At 40.4% G+C, this 22659-nt stretch overlaps 1 protein-coding gene across 1 annotated transcript in view; it reads right to left on the bottom strand.

The window, feature by feature from the left end:
- Positions 1 to 2063: 2063 nt before the first annotated feature.
- The window catches only part of LOC105254976 (microtubule-associated protein futsch), a 53469-nt gene continuing 32873 nt past the window's right edge, over positions 2064 to 22659 (bottom strand). Inside the window, 2 exon segments of the mRNA XM_025409871.1 lie at positions 2064 to 5379; positions 5731 to 22657. Coding sequence (XP_025265656.1) covers positions 5210 to 5379; positions 5731 to 22657 — 17097 coding nt within the window. The 3' untranslated portion in view covers positions 2064 to 5209.

The following is a 22659-nucleotide window of genomic DNA, read 5'->3' as shown; positions in this document are numbered from 1 at the left end:
AACTCGAGCGACGCGCGCGTTCCGAAGAAACGTCACGTTGAATGACATTTCGAGCACGTGTCCTCGAGAATCTCTGTCCTTCCATCTTTGACAATTACGCGCGGATCCCTCGCGTTACCCTCGATATAACGCACGACAACGAAACTCTCTCGCTCGGATGTGACTAGATGATCGTCCGTTTATTTTTTTCTTCCTTTTTTTTTTAACGCTTGAGGAAACGAGATTTCTGACTAGAGCCCCCGTGAGTATCTGAGAGAATTTCCCGCGGCGGAGGAAAGGCGCGGGTGTTTTTTTTTTCTTCTTGTTTCTTTCTTTTTTTTTTTTTTGATTTTGCTAATTCGTGCCGTTGCGGAACGAAATCGTAATGGGAAAAACGCGAGCGAATCAAGAAGAGAAAACGAGAGCGAGATAGTCGCCGCTTTCCTCCGCGCGCGCGACCCAATAATTTCTCCCTCAATTGAGGAAATATTTCTTGATTGTTTTGTCTTCGTCGGAGAAGGATATCACTGTTCTCGCACCCGTCGAGCACCGCGATTTTGGGGATTCGCACAGGTGTTGAGGCTCACGTTTTTCACATTTCTCCCTCTCTCTCTCTCTCTCTTTCTCTCTCGTATATCTTTCGCTCTATCTCTCTTTCTCACACTCGCTTATACTCCATTTATTAAATACTTCGTTCATATATTATATATAGATATCTATATATATATATAATATATATATATATATTTTTTTTTTTCTTCCCTCTCATATTTCCCGCTATCTGTTTCAATGAAAGCTCGTTCCTAATCTCTTATTTGTTCTTTTTTTATTATTTTTTATACTTTTTATTTAAATTACTCCCATAAATTTTTTTTATTTTTTATTTATTTAATCTATCCTGCGCGCATCATCATCGATCGACAATAGCTTCTCATTTAATAGTTTATTAATTTATTCTGTTCTCATTTAAAAAAAAATTTAATTTTATAATTTTTAACATCCTACCTAGATAACTGGTCATTATATTACTTGTCAATAAATAATATATAAATACATAGGTACATACTTCATCGTCATCATCTCTTTTTTTCTCTTTCTCGCTTCTCTTTCTCTCTTTTTCTTTTTTACGTTAGATCTATTCTCCTTTGTACTCCGACAAATTGCTGTCATTCGTTTGTATCAAGAGATATCGGTAAAGATTATAAAAACTTCTCTATTCGTATTCGAGAAATACAAAGAGAAAGTGATGATGATGATGATAATGACCCGTCCTCGCGAACGTAATCGTAATAATATTAATAGAGTAATCGCAATAATAATAATAATAGCATAATAATAATAATCGCGCAATGATAACAAGCACAATTTTAAGTTGTTAAAAATAATCGGTAGAATAATAATAGTATTTATAACAATATCGATTGTTTTCGTTTTTCCCTCTTTTTTTCAATGTCACAACGCTTTTCTCTCTTCCTCTCTCGCTTTCTCTCTTTTTCTTTTACACGTTTTTTTCCTATTATAAAATTTTATCGCTTTCCTCGCTTCTCTTTCGCTAATCAACGAAATAAAATCTTGATCGCGCATAGTTTAACCGAAAAAAGAAAAACGTAATCAGACTTTTCTCGTGGATTTTTACGACAATCGATTTTCACTATTCAAACGCTTTTCCGCGTCTGGTGAATGCGATACAATGATCGCGCAATAAACAAAAAGAATGAACAATAAATAATCAGACGAATGACGAATGATGAGTACATATATGCGTGTGAAAAGCAAGTCGGAACGGAAAAATATCGTAATGTGTAACTTACACAGGCGGTAAAAAACTTACGCACTAATCTATAGAAACCGGACCCGAAGGCCACGCTATATCGCGTGTCGATTGCAGCGACAAGACAAATCGTTTTTCATCACCATCTTCTCCCGATCGCTCGCCTCGATACCACCGTATCTTAACAAATGGTCATCAACGATCGGTCTAATCGAGCACCATCATTTTCGTGTAGGCACGAATGTGTCTCGTATAGAGGAGAGCTTTCTCCGACCTTCATTCAGCGAAATCCATTTTTTCGTCGTAGGATATACTTCATGCTTCAACGCAACGTGCCGATGTCCTAATCTATCGCAAGCATCTTTTACTTCGAAGCTTCTTGACTTTCGCAAATTTTCATGTAAAATCCGATGACAATCGGCTTCGTCTTTAGCTGCGACGTGAACAGAAAAACGACTTTGCGATCAATATTATTTCTTCTCGTGTCCATGGATCTTGCGAGAATAATGTGGGCAAAGGTGTCCTCTATAAGTTACAGTTTCGGTATATCGCGCTTAATCGCACTTATCTCTTATCGATTCTTTCCTTCCGCCCTATATATTTCGTGTTCCCTCGTAATTTCGAGACGATGATCGATCTCTTCTATGCATGCGCTCGATTCGCATAACCCTAAATCGCAGCTGTAGATTGCTCAAGGCGATTGTCGACTAAACCGACACGTTTTGATTTCGATTCGAATTTATGAGCGTCACGTTGATTCGGCATGATGTGACAATTGCGATTTAGGAATACGCACATGGACTCGGCATTAAATGGATTCCTTAGGGTTACAACTATATGAATGTTTAGAAGATGCTTGACTTGATCTCTCTTTCAATTCCATAAAAGAGAAAAAAATTTCAAAATGGATAGCCAGACAACATAGATGTCGAAAAGTTGTAAAGACTTTCCTTCGAAAGTCTTTTACGTTGTATATATACATCTTAAATTTTTGCGTTATTTAAGCAAGTGTTTATCGACGTCTCTTCACGAAGATTTGCTCTGTAAACGTTTCCTATATATAACAAGATTTCAAATGCTTTCGTCGTGTAATAAAGATGAATAGGAGATCGATTCGTGTTCCAAGAAGTGAGGATTTCGAATAAACGGGATGTCGATATCCACGTTCGCAATTGTCTGTCATTGTATCTCATCACCTCATCACCTTATCATTGTCTCGTCATTTCGTCACCCGCTTTGTCTTTATGATAAAATGCCTTAGTTGAGAGAAAGTTAAGTACAAAAAGTTTTGTCGATCTGGACTCTTCTGAATTCACGTGATGTAATGATTTCAAAATCGCTAGCGAAGTCTGGAAACGAATCTATTTAAGGAATAACGATCGGTTTTCTTCAACAGCATTGTCGATATCTCAGAAAACAGTGACCAAGCAAAACAGTCCATTGAGCGTTTTTTTTTAAGTCATGAACTTTAAATCGTCATGATAGAATTGATGACATGACTTCCTCGTCATTGTAATGGAACTTTAATCCAACCTTCAGAGCTGCATCAAGTCTTAAGCATCCACTAATACTTCTCTTTTACTGCCTATCAAACAAGTTTTCTTTGTCATGATCGTTCTTCTTTCCATTATTTTTAACAGATCATTTCTCTATTCGACATTTCTTCCTTTCAGAAGTATTTAGAAATCACTCGGAGTTTAGTCCCAGGAAAGTTGTTTATGCGACGCTGGAGTGATCCAATTATTGAAAATATGTTTTCATTTGACAGTTTTGATATTAGTTTCCACTTGATTACAGACAAGATTCTACTTAGATTCCTTCTCTCTCGTCATTCTTCATAAAGAATTGATGTTTCCAAAATCACCATCACTGTTCTCTGAAATTCCGTCCGTGTCGCATCAAGAAACAAAGGTCTCTCCGCAGTAAACAATCGTTTGTCCATCAAAGATGTCTTGAAATGCATCGTCATCGCCCTGTGCTTCCTTCCACGGCAACAAAACGCTCTTTCGGACTTCTTCGAAAACATCCTCATCGGACTCCTCGACGCCTAACTCGGTCACGTCGCCCACGCGGGTCCCAAGATGACGAAAATCTGTCGTCAAGCTCGCGCGACCACCGCTCTACATATTCTCTACGATATAGAAACACGACACACAGATAATTCCCTATCCTAGTAGACTTTCCGATGGAATTTAGCCGTTTTTATCTACGCACGAATAGACATTTACGACGAGAAAGGGGGCCGTTAATTACGTAACAACGAAGGATAATGTTTCGTGGATAACGTGGAATAGTTCTCTTCTTGCATATCCCGTTTAAGGACGACGATCCATCGTCAATGGATCCGTCAAGCGCGCGTTTCGTTTCCCATTCACGATATATCTCACCGCGTGAATATGGCATTCTCCTTCTCTCGTGTCCTTTTTCTTCTTTCACACTTATTTTTCTTTTTAACTGATACACTGAATACTACGCGGTGCTCTTAAAGCGGCAGCTGTGTCAGAGATATTAAAAGTTTTACTTTAATCTGCTGCTCGAGAAGAGGGTGGGGCCCGAGAAGATCTCATTGTGAGTGACACTGCGACCGTTCGACCCGCTGAACTCGTGGATCGGTAATCCTTAAAGTCAAATTTAGTCGGTAAGAACTGTAACAGATTGTCCCAAGCCGTGAAATTTACAGACTTTTGACATCGATTCGCGATCGATCGATCGATCAAGCAATGTCACAATCATCGTTCCTCTTTGCTTTCAGGGCAAATCCTCTGCAAGAATTAACATTCCCGCGGTCGTCCTCGACTTGAGCAGTGATTGATAAGGTATTGCAGGCGGTATCAACGCGCTACATGGGCTGCGAACGGTGTGCGAAGTGTAGAAATACAAATATCCGTTAGACCAAAAAGAGGATATCCACCGCTGTTATCAATACAGCGCGATCCTTAATCAAATTCTCTCTATTTCGATAATCGGCTTCTTAGAAGTAAGTAATTAATCTTTTACCTTGTGTCCGTACTAAGGAGAAAAATCCCTACAATCTCTCGTCTCGTCGCCCGCACCGTCCCCTCGCGAAAGAATACGGAGAACGTGTTAATTTGGATTAGAATAGATCTCGATCTGAGATCTGCGCGAACTCGAAGATCGATCTTTCTTCTTCGGGATAACCTCTATATAGAATTCGATAGGATTTTCTACGATCCTGCTAGGCCGCGGAGCTACGACTGCGAGGGAATCTCGAAAACTCGAGAAACGCCATCTGTTTTCGGGTCTTCTACAAGGGGAAGAAGGAGTCAGGGCGTCAAGGCTCGCCCTGACGGGACGGTAGATCGGTCTACGCGCGCGCGCGCGCTCGACCTTTTTTCTTCTATCTTTTTTTCGTAGGAATGGGTCCAAAAAAGCGGAATGATGACGCGTTCCGGACGCCGCTCAGAACTCGACTATTACGGCTGAGCAGGCTGCCAATCCCTAGAACTCGAGCCTGTAGGCGCTACAACTAGTCTCGTGATCCTGGAGATTGATGGTGCATCGGGACGCGGACGGTGATAGATCTATGTGATTCGCAGCGAGCGCCTCCTCGTTGTCGGCAACCCAGTAACCCAGAGTGTCGGTGTCGTAAGTCGGAATCATGGTTACCTCTAAGAAAAAAACGCAGAAAAAATATCAGAGTGTGCCTTCGAAACATGAACCACGCAAGCAACGCGAATTATTAATGTTATATTTAATTTGAAATATACGAATAATTAAAATGAAGAGAGTGTTGTTTCTTTCTTGTGCTCCAACTACTGCGCTATGGCTCTAATTTGCTAATTTTGATTTAATTTTTAATTAATCATGGAAGTTATTAATCATGTAAATTGTTAATCTCAAAATTTTTATCTTAATCTTAATCTTATAGAAAAAAAATATAGTTATATATAATAGTTTGTCATGGAAATATAGATTTGTAATAGTCTTAAGATATGTATATGTGTTTTCGCTGAACCTACCGAGATCCTTGTCTTCCCAAGTCTTTTTAGCTTCCAACAAAGCGTCATAGACCTCTCGGCTCGGCTCGGTGCCGCTAAAAACGTAATATCTCGCTCGCACTCGCTTAAAGAATTCCAAAGAAGTGTAGTACGAATTTCCATGATGTGGTACATAAGCCAGGTCCATATAAACCGGCTGAATTTTATTTTTCGAGTCCTTCAATTTTTTCTCGTTCTTAGCAGGACTCTCCGAACGTTTCTTATTTTTAATATTCTCCGATTGGACCTTCTTCGCTTGCTTCCGTTCTTTCTTCGGCGTGCCGGGTGCTCCTTTATTCGAGACTTCATTAGTTGTCGGAGCGGGGGAGGGTAATCTAAGAGGTTCCCCCCAATCTTTTAACACATCGAAATTCAAGATATCAGAAGTCGATTCGCTCGAGCAGGACGCTTGAGCGGGATTCTTTAGATTAAATTTCTTGGGAGGTTTAGGAGATGGCAGGCCGAGAGGAGTACCCCATCCTTCCAGAGGATCCTTTTTCGAGTCACCCTTCGAATCGTCCTTGTCATCTCGGAAAGAAGACGACGGATGATCTTTTGCTTCGTCTTCATGTCGAAGGCTACCGTTTGTGTACCTGGGCGCTATACCACTGCTAAAGGCACCGTTGGCCTCCTTCATCTCTTTGTGCTCCATCAGCGCCTTGTCGAAATCGAGATCGGCCTCGTCGACATATCTCTTCGCATCCGGCTTTTCGCCGTAACCAGCGAATTCCTTTTCGACCATGAAACGGCTATGAACAGGGTCGCTACTTTTTTGTACGCCAGTCTCCCCATGGAAAGTCTTCATAGCAGAGATCTGAGCCGGTACCGCCGGTAACTCGCCATAAAAGCTACTGCTCATCGCAGCTGCCGAGAATTCCACTTGTTGTTCCTTCTGCTCATCTTCCTTGTCGGAGGACAGTTCATGGCGATGCGTTGTCTGTGGCGAATATCCCACTTGCGAAGTCGAAGATAAAGGCGAGCTGGGCGGCTCGTCGTCGGAAAAGGTATGCCGTTCTTCTCTGCTACCCCATTGAGTCTGACTCACAATCTTGCCATGTTCACTCAACGGATCCCCCTTGTCGCTGGTCGCGTCATCGGATGCCGGACTGCCGCTTCGTTGCGACTCCGAGGACTTGATGCTGCCGATGATGTTATTGATCGCGCTTTCCGCAGCATCCTTGCTCGGCAAACGCTCATCTACCTTCACATCAGTCTTCTCCGCTAGCACAACAGTCTCTCCTTTTTCATTCGTTGTTTCCGTAACCTCCCTAGTAGTTGTCACTATTTCGCCTTCGTCGGATATCATTTTTGTGGTGGTGATAGTGGTACGGATCACTTCACCCGATCTAAATCCTTCCGGTGTACCTGTTGATGATCGACCATCGGATCTTCGGTCGGGTGTTGATCTGCCCGACAAATGCGGCTGAATAGCGGCGCCGTCTCGAATCAATGGCGACATGGGTATCTCCGGCGTGGATTTGCCTGTCGAGCCACTGAAGACGATGTCTTTGGGTAGGGATATATCTGGCGAGGATTTGCCGGAGTAACTCTTATCATCCGATATTAGATCTCGTACTAACGGTGATACCGAATGTTCAAACTTGTCCGCGCCTAAACGTTCTTTCACCGTGGATTCGAATTTGTCCCCTTGTTTGAGATCTGGGGTCGATTTGCCGGAATCGTAGATTTTCGCGTCGGGCGTCGAAGTGCCCGATGTCACTGTTGTAATCGTTTCCTTAATAATCTTTTCCGCAGACTTGGTGGTCTCTGTCGCCATCTTGTCGGAATCGATTAGTTCCTCCAGTAGTTTTTCGCTGTCTACTGTATCAGTGCTCTCTTTCACATCTTTCTTCGTGGTGACTTTGCCGTCCGGACCAGTGATTGTGGTTACCATCGTCACGATTCGCTTCACATCAGCGCTACTCGTCACGTCGGGTACGCTTTCGTCGCTTACGACTCTATAAGTTGTACCCGAAGTAGGATCTTTGTAAATTTTGGAAGGATCAGTCTGCGATAATTCGGTATCCGGCAGTTCTTCCGTCAAGATCGTTCTTGTTGTTTTCGTTGTAATCGTTTTTACATATTCGCCTGAATCTTCTTTAGAATCGCTCGTTTCTTCATCAGGAACGACAATCTCACGTCTGATTACTTTTGTAATAATTTCGGGCTCGTCTTGCTCAATAATCTCGCGTTTGACGACTTTAGTAACTACTTCCGGTTCGTCATGCTCCACGATCTCCCGTTTAATGATTTTGGTAATTGCATCGGGTTCGTCTTGTTGAACGCTCGGCCGTTTAGTTTCTTTAGTTTCTACTGATTCCGATTCCTCCTGCGGTTCAACTATTTCGCGTTTGATTATTTTTTTAACTACGATGACGTCGCTATCCGATTTGGTTGCAGGCTCACCGGATGTTTCGGTCTCCGCTTCTTCCTGCTCGAGTATTTCGCGCTTCACAATTTTTTTAATTACAATTTCATCAGAGGATTTGTCCTCTTTTAGAATCTCTATGGTTTCTTTTTCCGATTCATCTTTATCAATAATTTCATGTTTCGCATCGTGTTTTTCCGGACTTTCTTCAGGAAGATGAGGTTCGGTGATCTTGCTTTCTCTCAATATCGTGATAGTTTGCATAGGTTGCACGATTTTTGAATCTTCGACATCGGTTATGTGAGTCGTAGTAAGAGTGCTCTCTGGTAATTTTTCGGATGTTTTGTCAGCAGCTTCGATTCCTGATTCGGGTGTTGCGTCGTGAGTGGCGAATTCTGGCGTCGACTTGCCGGAGAGTGTGGTTATGTGTGTTGTTCGCATCTCTGTCATACCGCCGACAAAAGCTTTATGGAACTGACTCTCGTAATCCATCGGATAATCGGATTTATCTAATTGTCGTTCGCTCGGTTCCGCATACATCCCGCTCATTCTGTATTCGATGGAAGATTTCCTGGCATCGTGTGGCAGTTCGTAACTCACATCCGCTGTTCTGTCGTAACCATAAACTGCCTTATCATAGTCCTCTTCCGGCTCTTCCTCTTGATAAATCTCCACATCAACCACAGATTCCCTTGGTATTTTTCTTTTTATTATGATCTCTTCCACAATTTCCAAAATAATGTATCTCGGCAGGGAAGTTCTGATAATTATCTCTTCGAGTATCACTTCTGTGATTCTGCGGCCTTTCTTTATATACTCCTCCTCTAAGAGTTTTTCGATTTCCGTTCGTTTTTCCTCCGATATCAAGATCTCTTCGTCTATATGCGGTTCCGATCGGACTGGACTATCCTGGGTTGATTTGTCAGAAGGGATGGGCTCCGGACTAAGACTGGGACTAGCAGAAAGAGCTTTCGTGTCTTGAGCGCTGTCTGTGGGAGATATTTTACCATCTTCGTCCTTTATAGCGCTTGGCTTTTCATGATACTCCTGAGTAACGCCAATTTGCTCCAAATTCAAATCGGCCGGTACTATCGACTCATCTCTTTTCTTGATAATATCCGGACTCTTTTCTCTCAGTTCCTCCAAATCACCTTCAATCAAGGTATTCCTAGGTATATGTTTGGTGACAATAATCTCTTCAATGATAGTAATAATAATATATCGTGGCAAGCCTTTCAGAATGACGATTTCTTCCAACATTTCCGGTGTAACTTTCTTTTTCTTCGCGATAAATTCTTCGGTTATATACTTTTCTACATCTGCCTTCTTTTGCGGTGGCAATGTTGCCATTTCTTTTTCGTATTGAGATTCGGACGATTCATCGTCGACAAAGTCAAAGACCGCGCTCTTGGGTATATTTTGACGGCTGATAATATCTTCTATTATTTCCATTACTATAAATTGCGGCACCGAGTATGTCATAACCAATTTCTCAATTACGATTAAACTGATTTTCCTTTTTCTTACGATAAACTCTTCTAAAATATACTTTTCGATTTCCGCTTTCTTCTCGGCTGTTATTTTAATGATGTCTTCTTCTTCATCATCTGCTTTTTCTATTGTTCTTGGCTGTATAGTGCCTGGCTCTCCAAAATCGGCGAATCGTTTCTCGCGAATTTTACGCATTTCTTTTTGAATCATTTCAGGAGATGTCGCAGGACTCTTCTTTTCTTGCGGTGAGCTTTTATCTTCGTCCTTTTCGTCAAATGATTGTTTTGTGTCAATATGCTTTAATGTATCCTTCTCGTCCTGAGAAAGTACTTTCTCTGGTAGCTTGTCATCAAATAAACTAGCTGTTCTAGATCTACTGGCTGGAATTTTATCGCCAATATCGATGACGCTTTGCGAACGTGATCTATCTTTCGGGGTTTTATCTAATGGCGAACTGGCTTGCGACGACTTAGCAGATTCATCCTTCGGAATTTTTCCAATATCTAAACTCGGCGCAATCTTAGCATCGATATCATCGAGTTTCTCGCTAGCAACGCTTGACGATCTAGACTTTTCTTTCTGATCGAATTTATCGTCGGTTAAACTTGATGATTTTGAGACATCGGACGGTGATTTTGGTTCCGTTTTGTCACTGATAATGCTTAATGATCGCGCTTTATCAATTAATTCTTGTTCGGCTGTTTTCAGTCCGTCAATATCTATTTTTTCCAATGATCGCTTATCAAGAACAATGCTAGAAGATTGCGATTTGTCATGTAGAATATCATCATCCGATTTAATATCCAATTTTTCGATAACTGTCGAAGGTTTCACGTCAATAAGACTCGGAGATTTATCGCTGGCATCTTCGTAATATTCTTTAGTGCCGACCTTACTGTCCGTCACCTTTCCATCAGATTTATCGCTGGCAGTGCTGGGAAATTTGCTCTGATCAACAGGTGGTTCTAATTTGTCAGAGGTGGTAAGTGATATCGATTTTCCAAATGATTCCGCTTTCTCGGTCGTGAGACTTACAACGCTGGATGATCTGGATTTATCGATTGGCGGTTCTATGATATCCTTAAGATCTGGTTTGTCTTCTGTAATACTGGCTTTTCTCGAGCTGGATTTTTCACTCGCTATGCTTGGAGATTTACTTCTGTCGTGTGGTTCTTTTATTGTTTGAGAAACTGTAGGAGGAGAAATCGGTATTTCAATTGGTTCTTTTTGATCAGTCGTCACGCTTATCACACTAGGTGATCTAGACTTGTCAACTGGCAGTTCTGACAAGTCTGCCGTATCTCCAGCGACACTTGACGGTTTGGAACTTAATATTGATTTCGCCTCCTCTGACTTTTCGCTAGCTACGCTTGGCGATTTGCTTCTATCAAAACCTTCTTCTTTATCTAGAACTAATTTTGCCTTTTCTGTCGGCTCCTTCTGATCAGATGTGATACTCGTGATACTCGATGACTTAGATTTATCCAGCGGGTGTTCGGTAACGTCCGTTAAATCGGATTTGTCTTCGGTAATACTTGACGATTTTGAATCACCGATTGATTTTTTATCATCGGATTTATCGCTTGGTAATTTTTCAACTTGTTGTTCTACAACATCCTTTAAAACTGCTTTCTCATCAGCAATGCTGGGTGATTTAGAGCGGTCCGTCGTTTCTTTCTGCTCGCTTGTAATGCTTATAACGCTAGTGGATCTAGATTTGTCTGCCGTCGGTTCTTTTTCATCTAATTTGTCTTCAGCAATACTAGGTGACTTTGATCGTTCTCCTGGTTCTTTTGAATCACTCATCGCACTAGGTGATTTGGATTTGTCGCTTGGCGCTTTTTCAATTTGCTGCTCCACAACGTCCTTCAAATCCGGTTTTTCACCAGCAATGCTAGGTGACTTAGAACGGTCCGTCGTTTCTTTCTGCTCGCTTGTAATGCTTACAACGCTGGTGGATCTAGATTTGTCTGCTGTCGATTCTTTTTCATCTGATTTGTCTTCAGCAATGCTAGGTGATTTCGATCGTTCTTCTGGTTCTTTCGAATCACTTATAGCACTAGGTGATTTGGATTTGTCGCTTGGTGTTTTTTCAATTTGCTGCTCCACAACATCCTTCAAATCCGGTTTTTCGCCAGCAATGCTAGGTGATTTAGAGCGGTCTGTAATTTCTTTTGCTTTGCCTGTAATGCTCACCACGCTGGCGGATCTAGATTTGTCCGCCGTTGGTTCTTTTTCATCTGATTTGTCTTCAGCAATGCTAGGTGATTTCAATCGTTCTTCTGGTTCTTTTGAATCACTTATAGCACTAGGTGATTTGGATTTGTCGCTTGGTGTTTTTTCAATTTGCTGCTCCACAACATCCTTCAAATCCGGTTTTTCGCCAACAATGCTAGGTGATTTAGAGCGGTCTGTAATTTCTTTTGGCTCGCTTGTAATGCTCACCACGCTGGCGGATCTAGATTTATCCGTCGTTGGTTCTTTTTCATCTGATTTGTCTTCAGCAATGCTAGGTGATTTCAATCGTTCTTCTGGTTCTTTTGAATCACTCAGCGCAGTAGGTGATTTGGATTTGTCGCTCGGTGTTTTTTCAATTTGCTGCTCCACAACATCCTTCAAATCTGGTTTCTCACCAGCAATGCTAGGTGATTTAGAGCGGTCTGTAATTTCTTTTGGCTCGATTGTAATACTTACTACGCTGGCGGATCTAGATTTGTCTGCCGTCGATTCTTTTTCATCTGATTTGTCTTCAGCAATGCTAGGTGATTTCAATCGTTCTTCTGGTTCCTTTGAATCACTTATCGCACTAGGTGATTTGGATTTGTCGCTTGGCGCTTTTTCAATTTGCTGCTCTACAACATCCTTCAAATCCGGTTTTTCGCCAGCAATGCTAGGCGATTTAGAGCGGTCTGTAATTTCTTTTGGCTCGCTTGTAATGCTTACCACGCTGGCGGATCTAGATTTGTCAGCCGTCGGATCTTTTTCATCTGATTTGTCTTCAGCAATGGTAGGTGATTTCAATCGTTCTTCTGGTTCTTTTGAATCATTCAGCGCAATAGGTGATTTGGATATATCGCTCGGTGTTTTTTCAATTTGCTGCTCCACAACATCCTTCAAATCTAATTTCTCACCAGCAATGCTAGGTGATTTAGAGCGGTCTGTAATTTCTTTTGGCTCGCTTGTAATACTTATTACGCTGGCGGATCTAGATTTGTCTGCCGTCGATTCTTTTTCATCTGATTTGTCTTCAGCAATGCTAGGTGATTTCAATCGTTCTTCTGGTTCCTTTGAATCACTTATCGGACTAGGTGATTTGGATTTGTCGCTCGGCGCTTTTTCAATTTGCTGCTCTACAACATCCTTCAAATCCGGTTTCTCGTCAGCAATGCTAGGTGACTTAGAACGGTCCGTCGTTTCTTTCTGCTCGCTTGTAATGCTTATAACGCTAGTGGATCTAGATTTGTCTGCCGTCGGTTCTTTTTCATCTAATTTGTCTTCAGCAATACTAGGTGACTTTGATCGTTCTCCTGGTTCTTTTGAATCACTCATCGCACTAGGTGATTTGGATTTGTCGCTTGGCGCTTTTTCAATTTGCTGCTCCACAACGTCCTTCAAATCCGGTTTTTCACCAGCAATGCTAGGTGATTTAGAGCGGTCTATCGTTTCTTTCTGTTCGCTTGTAATGCTTACAACGCTAGTGGATCTAGATTTGTCTGCCGTCGGTTCTTTTTCATCTGATTTGTCTTCAGCAATACTAGGTGATTTCGATCCTTCTTCTGGTTCTCTTGAATCACTTATCGCACTAGGTGATTTGGATTTGTCGCTCAATGCTTTTTCAATTTGCTGCTCCGCAACATCCTTCAAATCTGGTTTCTCGTCTGCAATGCTAGGTGATTTAGAGCGGTCCGTCGTTTCTTTCTGTTCGCTTGCAATGCTCACCACGCTGGCGGATCTAGATTTGTCTACCGTCGATTCTTTTTCCTCTGATTTGTCTTCAGCAATACTAGGTGATTTCGATCGTTCTTCTGGTTCTTTGGAATCACTCATCGCAGTAGGTGATTTGGATTTGTCGCTCGGTGTTTTTTCAATTGGTTGCTCTACAACATCCTTTAAATCCGGTTTCTCGTCAGCAATGCTAGGTGACTTAGAACGGTCCGTCGTTTCTTTCTGCTCGCTTGTAATGCTTACAACGCTGGTGGATCTAGATTTGTCTGCCGTCGGTTCTTTTTCATCTGATTTGTCTTCAGCAATGCTAGGTGATTTCGATCGTTCTTCTGGTTCTTTCGAATCACTTATAGCACTAGGTGATTTGGATTTGTCGCTCGGCGCTTTTTCAATTTGCTGCTCCACAACATCCTTCAAATCCGGTTTCTCGTCAGGAATGCTAGGTGATTTAGAGCGGTCTGTCGTTTCTTTCTGCTCGCTTGTAATGCTTACAACGCTGGTGGATCTAGATTTGTCTGCTGTCGATTCTTTTTCATCTAATTTGTCTTCAGCAATACTAGGTGATTTTGATCGTTCTTCTGGTTCTTTCGAATCACTTATAGCACTAGGTGATTTGGATTTGTCGCTCGGCGCTTTTTCAATTTGTTGCTCCACAACATCCTTCAAATCCGGTTTCTCGCCAGCAATGCTAGGTGATTTAGAGCGGTCTGTCGTTTCTTTCTGCTCGCTTGTAATGCTTACAACGCTGGTGGATCTAGATTTGTCTGACGTCGGTTCTTTTTCATCTAATTTGTCTTCAGCAATACTAGGTGATTTTGATCGTTCTTCTGGTTCTTTTGAATCACTCAGCGCAGTAGGTGATTTGGATTTATCGCTTGGTGTTTGTTCAATTTGCTGTTCCACAATATCCTTCAAATCCGGTTTCTCGCCAGCAATGCTAGGTGATTTAGAGCGGTCCGTCGTTTCTTTCTGTTCGCTTGTAATGCTCACCACGCTGGTGGATCTAGATTTGTCTGCCGTCGGTTCTTTTTCATCTGATTTGTCTTCAGCAATACTAGGTGATTTCGATCGTTCTTCTGGTTCTTTTGAATCACTCACCGCACTAGGTGATTTGGATTTGTCGCTCGGTGCTTTTTCAATTTGTTGGTCCACAACATCTTTCAAATCCGGTTTCTCGTCAGTAATGCTAGGTGATTTAGAGCGGTCCGTTGTTTCTTTTTGTTCGCTTGTAATGCTCACCACGCTGGTGGATCTAGATTTGTCTGCCGTCGGTTCTTTTTCATCTGATTTGTCTTCAGCAATACTAGGTGATTTCGATCGTTCTTCTGGTTCTTTTGAATCACTCACCGCACTAGGTGATTTGGATTTGTCGCTCGGTGCTTTTTCAATTTGTTGGTCCACAACATCTTTCAAATCCGGTTTCTCGTCAGTAATGCTAGGTGATTTAGAGCGGTCCGTTGTTTCTTTTTGTTCGCTTGTAATGCTACCAACGCTGGCGGATCTAAATTTTTCATCAAGTTGTTCTGTAACGTCTTTCAAATCTGGTTTTTCATCGATGACACTTGGTGATTTTGAATGATCAAACGGTTCTTTCTTTTCTTCTGCAATGCTGATAACGCTTGGAGATCTGGATTTATCAGTTACTGATTCTGTTACGTCTTTTATATCCGGTTTTTCGCCAGCAATACTGGGTGATTTCGAATGTTCCGCTTTTTGAGTACTCGTTACGCTCGTAATACTTGATGATCTCGATTTATCAGGAGGCATATCGATTATGTCTTTTAAGTCTAATTTCTCTCCAGCAATACTAGGCGATTTCGAGAGATCAATGGGTTCTTTTTGTTCTTCTGTAACACTTATAACACTAGGCGATCTTGATTTATCATGTGATGGTTCTTCAACGCCTTTCAAATCTGGTTTTTCGTCGACAGTACTTGATGATTTTAAATGATCGGCAGGTTCCTTTTCATCAGTTACGATACTTGAAACACTTGATGATCTTGACTTGTCGATCGGTTCTTGTGTAAGATCCTTTAATTTTTCTTCAACAGAGCTTGGTGATTTTTTTATTTCCTGTGGAATATGTTGTTCTTTAACGATACTAGATGATCTTGATTTTTCAGATGATTCTTTTTCCTCGACGTCTAATTTTTGGTCAACAAGACTCGATGACTTGCTTTTATCAACAAATTCTCCGCTCGGTGATTTTTCTTTAAGTCCTGATTCTTTAGATTCGCTAATAGTGCTGGTCACACTCGATGATCGGGATTTGTCTAATGGAGATTGTATTTCTTTCAGGCCTATTTCATCAAGTTTCGGAGATTTTTGCGCGTCCTTCGATACTTCGGTTTTATCAATGGGTGACTTTGATATCGGAAGCTCTTCCAACTTATCATCTTTATCGATGGCTATACTAGGCAATTGGGCTCTTTCAATTGGTAGGTCCATATCCTTGAGATCTATTTTTTCTACAGAAATGCTTGGTGATCTAGAACTTACTTTTTTGCTATCTGATTTATCACTAGCTACACTGGGAGATCTACTTTTATCTTGTTCTTCAGTCTTATCGATATCTTTAGGCGATTCTGGCCTATCAAAAATAGGGGATTTTTGTTTCTCTAAATAATGCTCCGTCACATCTTGAAGATCCGACTTATCCGTGGCTATACTCGGTGACTTCGAACGCTCGGCTTCTTTTTTCTCATCAGATCTATCGCTGATTGCGCTTGGAGATTTAACTTCATCAATTGGTCCCTTTTCATCATAATGTTCTTCACTTTCGAGAATAGGCAATTTTTCACTTATTGTTTCTTTGTCGACGGCGCTAGGTGATTTTAGCTTAACAGTTTCCTTCTCTTCGGTTTTATCACTTAAAACACTATCGGGGGATTTAATATCCTGTTCAGATTTTTCACTAGTGATACTTGGAGTTTTAGATTTATCTACCGGTTCTTTTTCTTCTGGTTTCTCTTTAACTTCAGACATTTTCTTATCGATTGATGCACTAACAATACTTGGTAATTGATATTTGTCGATTACATCTTCCTTTTCTTCTTTATCAGGACTAACAGGAGATTTTGAACAAATAGATTTGTTATCGTCGGATTTTTCACTAGATATACTTAAAACATCTTTCTCTTCGTGCTTTTCGCTGCTTATGCTTGGCGATATAGATTTTTCAAGTGGAGCTTTTTCGTCTGTACTGGTAACAATAACAGGTGATGTAGATTTTAAATCCAATTCTTTCATCTCGAGTTTTTCCGACGTTTGATCTTTACTTTCCGGACTCGGTGTTTTTTCTTTAGATTCTAATTCTTTATCTACTATCGATTTAATTTCTTTAGTAGATAATTTTTCAGTGACTGCTTCAGATAATTTTTCAGTGACTGCTTCAGAAACAACATCTTCTTCGCTAATGGATGTCTTCGTAAAATACATTTCAGGTTTGTCTGTTGGTGACTTTGAGAAAATCGTTTCGGCCGGTGAAACGTCTTCGGAACGGAGCGACTCAGGTGTTTTCGAAACACCAGTTGTTCCTATCTTTTCAGATTGTACCTTTTCGATTGGAAGTGTCGGTTTCTCTGTTGATTCGACTGGAGATTTTTCCGCTGTCGTATCAGGAGATAATTTTGATTTTTGTACATCATCATGTTTTATTTCAGATGACGAAGGAGATTTTTCTATTTTTTCCATATCTTTTGTAGGACTTTTTGGTTTCTCAATCTTTTCTTCAGCCATAAGTTTTACTTTTTCAATCTCTGTATCTTTAACAGGAGATTCCGGTTTTCTTTTTTCTTCAGGTGATGGTAATGCATCCTCGGCTGCAATTTTATCTGGAGCCTTCAAGTCTTCTTTCTCCATAGGAGATTTCGGCTTTATAATATCTTCCGATTTCTCCGGTGCTTTTGGCTTATTGTCATCGATTAATGGTATTTTAATATCTTTAGGTTTTTGCAATTCTAATTTTTCCAAACTGTCTTCAAGATCCTGTGAATCACGAGGAGATTTTTCTAAACTGTCTTCAGAAGTGATTTTGTCCTTACCTTCGGGAACAGATTTCTCGGAAATGCTATCTTTTTCAGGAGTACTCACGCTTGAGTGCAACGAGTCTTTATCTAAAAGTAAGGAATCTTTATCTGGTGTGGATTTCACGGATACATCTTTGAGAGAATCGTCCGGAGTGACGGTCTTCGTAAAAGTTATGCTGCCGGTCGGACAAATCTCTGTTTCTTCTCTGCCATCCTCGCTGCAGGCCGTGACCAGCATTCTTTTCACAGTGCCAGAACCTTCATCGACTTTTGCAGACTTATCTGCTAGGTATTTCTCATCTTTAATTTTTTCGAGAGGTTTAACATCCTCAACATGTAGCTCATCTTTCGACTTTATTATTTCGACTTCTGGCTCTATTGAGATACTTGTTTTTTTATGTAAAGCTTCCTCAGATAATTCTTGAGGACTCTCTTCCTTCTTAGTTATTGGAGTTTCTTTGATTTCTGTAGGTTCCAATAATTTGGATTTTATATCTTCAAGTAATTCTGTCGTCGGCTCTTGTGCAAAGTCTGTTGCATCCGTGAGTTTTGTTTCTGGCTTTCCTTCAACTTTTTCAAGAAGTCTTTCGGTAAGAAAAACGATATCTTTTGTTTCATCTTTAATTGGAGATGTCGGTTTTGATTTATCGTCTTTTGTTATAAGTTCTTCGACTTTTTCTTTCGCAGGCTCTATTTCTTTCGTTTTATCTGGCGCAGCTTTCTCGTCAATTAATTTTGTACTTGGTAGAACAGCTTCCGGAACAGCAGCTATATCAATTGAAGATCGTTTATCGGAGATATCTTTAAGGATTTCTTTTTCTTCAACTATTGTCAGTTCATCTACTTTCTCAATTAAAGATTTCTCTTTTGAAGAAACGTCATCTGTCTTTTCTTTAGCCTCGTCCAAATATTTCTCCGTAGTGTCAACGATTTCTGATATCTCGGATGTTTCTGGTTCTTCAAGTTCTCGCTTTTTATCATCGAGTTTAATATCTTTTTCGATATCGACCTGAGGCTCTTCCTTTCCTACTTTTTCTTTAGTTTCTTGCACAAACTTCTCATCCGCCTCGATCACTTCACTCATAGTATCTTCCGCAGTCTCTTCGATATCTTCCTTCTCTTTCATCTCATCTGCTTTCTCGGGAGACGTAATGGATACATCGTGCACCTTGTATTCCTGTTCGACAGCTTCAAAATCGTCAATCGCGTCTTTTTCATGCTCCTTTACAGTCACAGGCAAAACTTCTGTTTTAATCGGCGAAATCTCTTTCTTTTTTTCATCGAAACTCTTTCTAGGTATACTGACAAAACCGTCTACTTCTTCTTCTTCTTCCTCCTCTTCAATATCCTTTTCAGACGTAGGTGATAATTTTTCTTCACTAACTTCGTGCTCAGGCACATCTTTTTTTAATTCAACTGGAATTTTTTTCTTTTCGTCAGGACTAAGCACTTCAGCGATCGATTTCCTTTTTTCAGCCAGAACTTCCAATTCTGGAGATACTTCTTCCTTGATTATGTGCGATAATTCTTCTTCGGTTATTCCAAGTACCGTATGCCTCGGTATTTTTCTTTTAATTATAATTTCCTCGATAATTTCGATAATTATTCTTTTAGATATCTTCTTTTTACTACAGATTTCTTCAAGTTTTTGTACGTTAATGCTATCCTCTTTGGTAACATATTCCTCAACAATATATTCTTCGATTTCTGCTCTTTGTTGCGAAGTTACCAGTTCTTTCATTTCCGAAATTTCCGCGCTAGGAACTTCAATGATTGATTTTCGTTTCTCCTTCAATATTTCTGTTTCTGATATCTTCTTTTCTTCTTTATCTTCAGGCGTTGTTTTGGATATCATTGATGCATCGAGTTCTTCCTCGGTAACATCAAGTAATACATTTCTAGGAATTTTCTTTTTAACAATAATTTCTTCGATAATTTCAACGAGAATTTTCTTGGGAATAGCTTTCTTAGCAGAAATTTCGTCAATTATCGATGCAGTAATCTTTTTCTCCTTAATGATATATTCGTTAACGACGAATTCTTCAATCTCCTCACGCTTTTGAAGTATAATTGGTTCTTCTACTTCAATTGGAGCAGTAGAAACCTCAGCAATTGACTCTCGTTTCGCAGTTATGTCTATTTTTGGTGTTATTTGCTCCTCTGCTGATTCTTCTGGTGATTCTTCTGGTGATTCCTCTTTAATTATTTCTGATAGCACTTCTTCTGGAATATCCAGTACCATGTGCCTAGCAATCTTTCTCTTGACGATAATCTCCTCGATAATTTCGATGACGATTTTCTTAGGCACGATTTTCTTAATCGAGATTTCCTCGATGATTTCTATAGTAATTCGCTTCTCTTTGATAATATATTCGTTAACAATATAATCTTCAACTTCCATTCTTTTTTCAGGCGTAATATCTTCTTTTAACTTTAGAATTTCAGGGTCATCCACCACGCTTTCTCTGGATAGTCCCTTCTTTACGATAATCTCCTCGATAATGTAAATCACACGTTCCCTCGGGATACGCTTCACCACGGTAATGTATTCGATCACTTCGATAGTAATCCTTTTCTTTTTTGTAATAATCAGTTCCTCAATGACTTCCTCGACAGGTGCTTCCTTGCTGAGAACTTGTTTAATATCATCTGGCAGTTTAGGTAATTCCTGAAGGCCGATCTCCAATTCCTTATCATATATTTTATCTGCGCTAAATTTCGGTGAAGTAGGCGTAGAACCAGGAGTCACCATTACTATTTCTGCCTTTGCCGGCGAAACTTTTTGTTCGAAGCTTATTACAGGATGTTCTATGCCGCTTTCCAGTTTATCTTCAAAAGACGGCCGTTTCGCCATTTCTTTCACGCATATACTCTCAATGCCAGCCTGCATCACGTCTACTTGACTTGTATCGTCGACGGCTAATTTTTTATGTTGATCACAAATATCATCTTTCAACATTTCTGCACATATTTCTTGAACATCTTTCTTATCTTTTGTGACATCTTTCATAGGCGAAGTAACCATATCATCTTGTTTTTTAAACATTTTCACGCAAGGTTCTTCCTTAACTTCGACAGCATCGGGTTTCTCAGATGATACCAAAAGTTTGTCAGATTTTTCGATCAGTTCTTCAGCCTTTTCGTGAACCGGAAATACTTCGGCGACATCAATCTTCTTCGATGTCACAATATCCTCATAAGCAAGTTTAGATTCGTCTTCTTTCAATTTAGTATCTTTCTCTTGAGTTACTTTTTCGCTTGGAATCGAGAGTTTTCTTTCTGTCGAAATTTCTTCTTTCGATGGTTTTCTATCTGGAATTGACGAGATCTCTTCCTTTTTAGAAGCTTGATCGAATAATGTCTTATCAGAAAGAAAATCATCTTCCTTAAGAACTTCAGCAACTTTCTTTACAATTTCTATAACATCCTTAGGTTTATCTTCGAGATCGATTCCAGCAGTACCTGCGAGAACCTCTCCGACATCCCTAACGGCTTCCTTCATATCTCTATATGGTCCTTCTGGTTCTTCTTCATACTCCTCTTCGAATTCTTCATCCTTTGGTATAGCAAACTTAACTTTCTCCGGTTCTTTTATGTCGAGTGAGCTCTCGATATGCGGTTTTATCTCTTCTAATTTTTCAGCCACCCCTTCCAAGGTATCCTTTACAATATCCTTCAAAGTAGGTGATACGTCATGTTGCATCTCTTCTTCTTTAACTTTTTCCTCTAAAGATTCCAACGAATCTCTTAAACTGTCCTTCACAGTTTTAAATTTCTTAGAGGCTTCTTCCAGAAGAGCCTTTACTTCTTCAGCATCCTCTCCTATATCTTCTTCCTTCAGAAGTTCAATTTCCTTAGCAATCTCTTTATCGTCCACTGGTTTCGGCGATACATCCTTCGCGAACAATGCTTCTTCGATTTCAGCTTCTGCTTTTTTAATATCTTCCAATTTTTTTTCAATCGAAAGCTTTTCTTCAATATCAGATACACTTTTTTTCTGCGCATCAAATATTTCCTCTTGTATGAATGCCGCAGTATCTTTAATGGCAGCCGTTTTCACATCGACAATCGTAGGTTTCACTTCTTCAAATATCTCAGGTTTGTCAGCGGGCTTGCCGACTTTAGGGAACATTTTTTCTACATCGACCTCTTCAAAGAGCGTTTTTTCTTGAAGTTTTGCTTCCTTCGGAGAACTGGATTTCGAAGAGGATTTCTCGTCGGAATCCTTATCGGATTCTTTCTTCGACTTTTTAGTCAATTTATCAATACCCTTTTCAAACTTATCTGCCACTTTGCCGAAGAAACTGAAGACACCTTTTTGCTCCTTTACAGGTGGTGTAGGTAGCTCTTTAATTTCTTGTGTAGTCGGTGACGGTTTTTCCTCTTTTCCCTTCTCAAAATCTTCCATTCTATAAAGTTTAGGATCGACTTCCTCGTGAACTGGCAGATCGGCGACTTCGTCGGGCGTCTTGACGATGTCTCTTTGCAGATTCTGCATCGCTTGGCGAACATCAAAAACTTTGACCTCCGGTTTCACGGAAACAGTTTCCGGAACTACCTCTTCCTTCAACTTCATAGGAGCGTCCTTCTCTTTCACTTCTTCGATAACGTGTTTCTCATCGATATCCTCTTTTATTTCATCCAACGGTATTCGTTCATCTTCAGGCAAAGTTGGAGCGGTTGTAGTGGCTCCCGATTCTATCGTTGAGATTCGTTCTTGAGATTCTTCCCTCTTCTCAAGAATATGCTCCTTTTGATCGACGTCCGGCTTTACATCTGTATCAGTCTTTTTTTCTGACGAATCCAATTTGTCTGGACTCAGACTAGATGGTTCTTTTGTAATGTCCTCGCTGTCCTTTTTAGCGGAATCATCTTTCTCTTCGGCTTTCTGCACGATTTCAGCAGCGGAAGCTATTATTTCTTTCACCTCTTTTTGTAATTGTTCCTTATGTTCCGAAGACAGCCCAGCAATCTCCTCTTTCTCCGCGATTTCATCAATTTTTTTTTCTTTTTTTTTTTTTTCTTCTTTTTTTTTTTCCTTTGTTCTTCTTTGACCTTTTTCCCTTACTGTCTCCTTCT

This window comes from Camponotus floridanus, unplaced genomic scaffold (genome assembly GCF_003227725.1).
Source record: "Camponotus floridanus strain SB8 unplaced genomic scaffold, Cflo_v7.5 scaffold29, whole genome shotgun sequence".
Taxonomy (NCBI): Eukaryota; Metazoa; Arthropoda; class Insecta; order Hymenoptera; family Formicidae; genus Camponotus; species Camponotus floridanus.
This window is presented reverse-complemented; position numbering and strand designations above follow the sequence as displayed.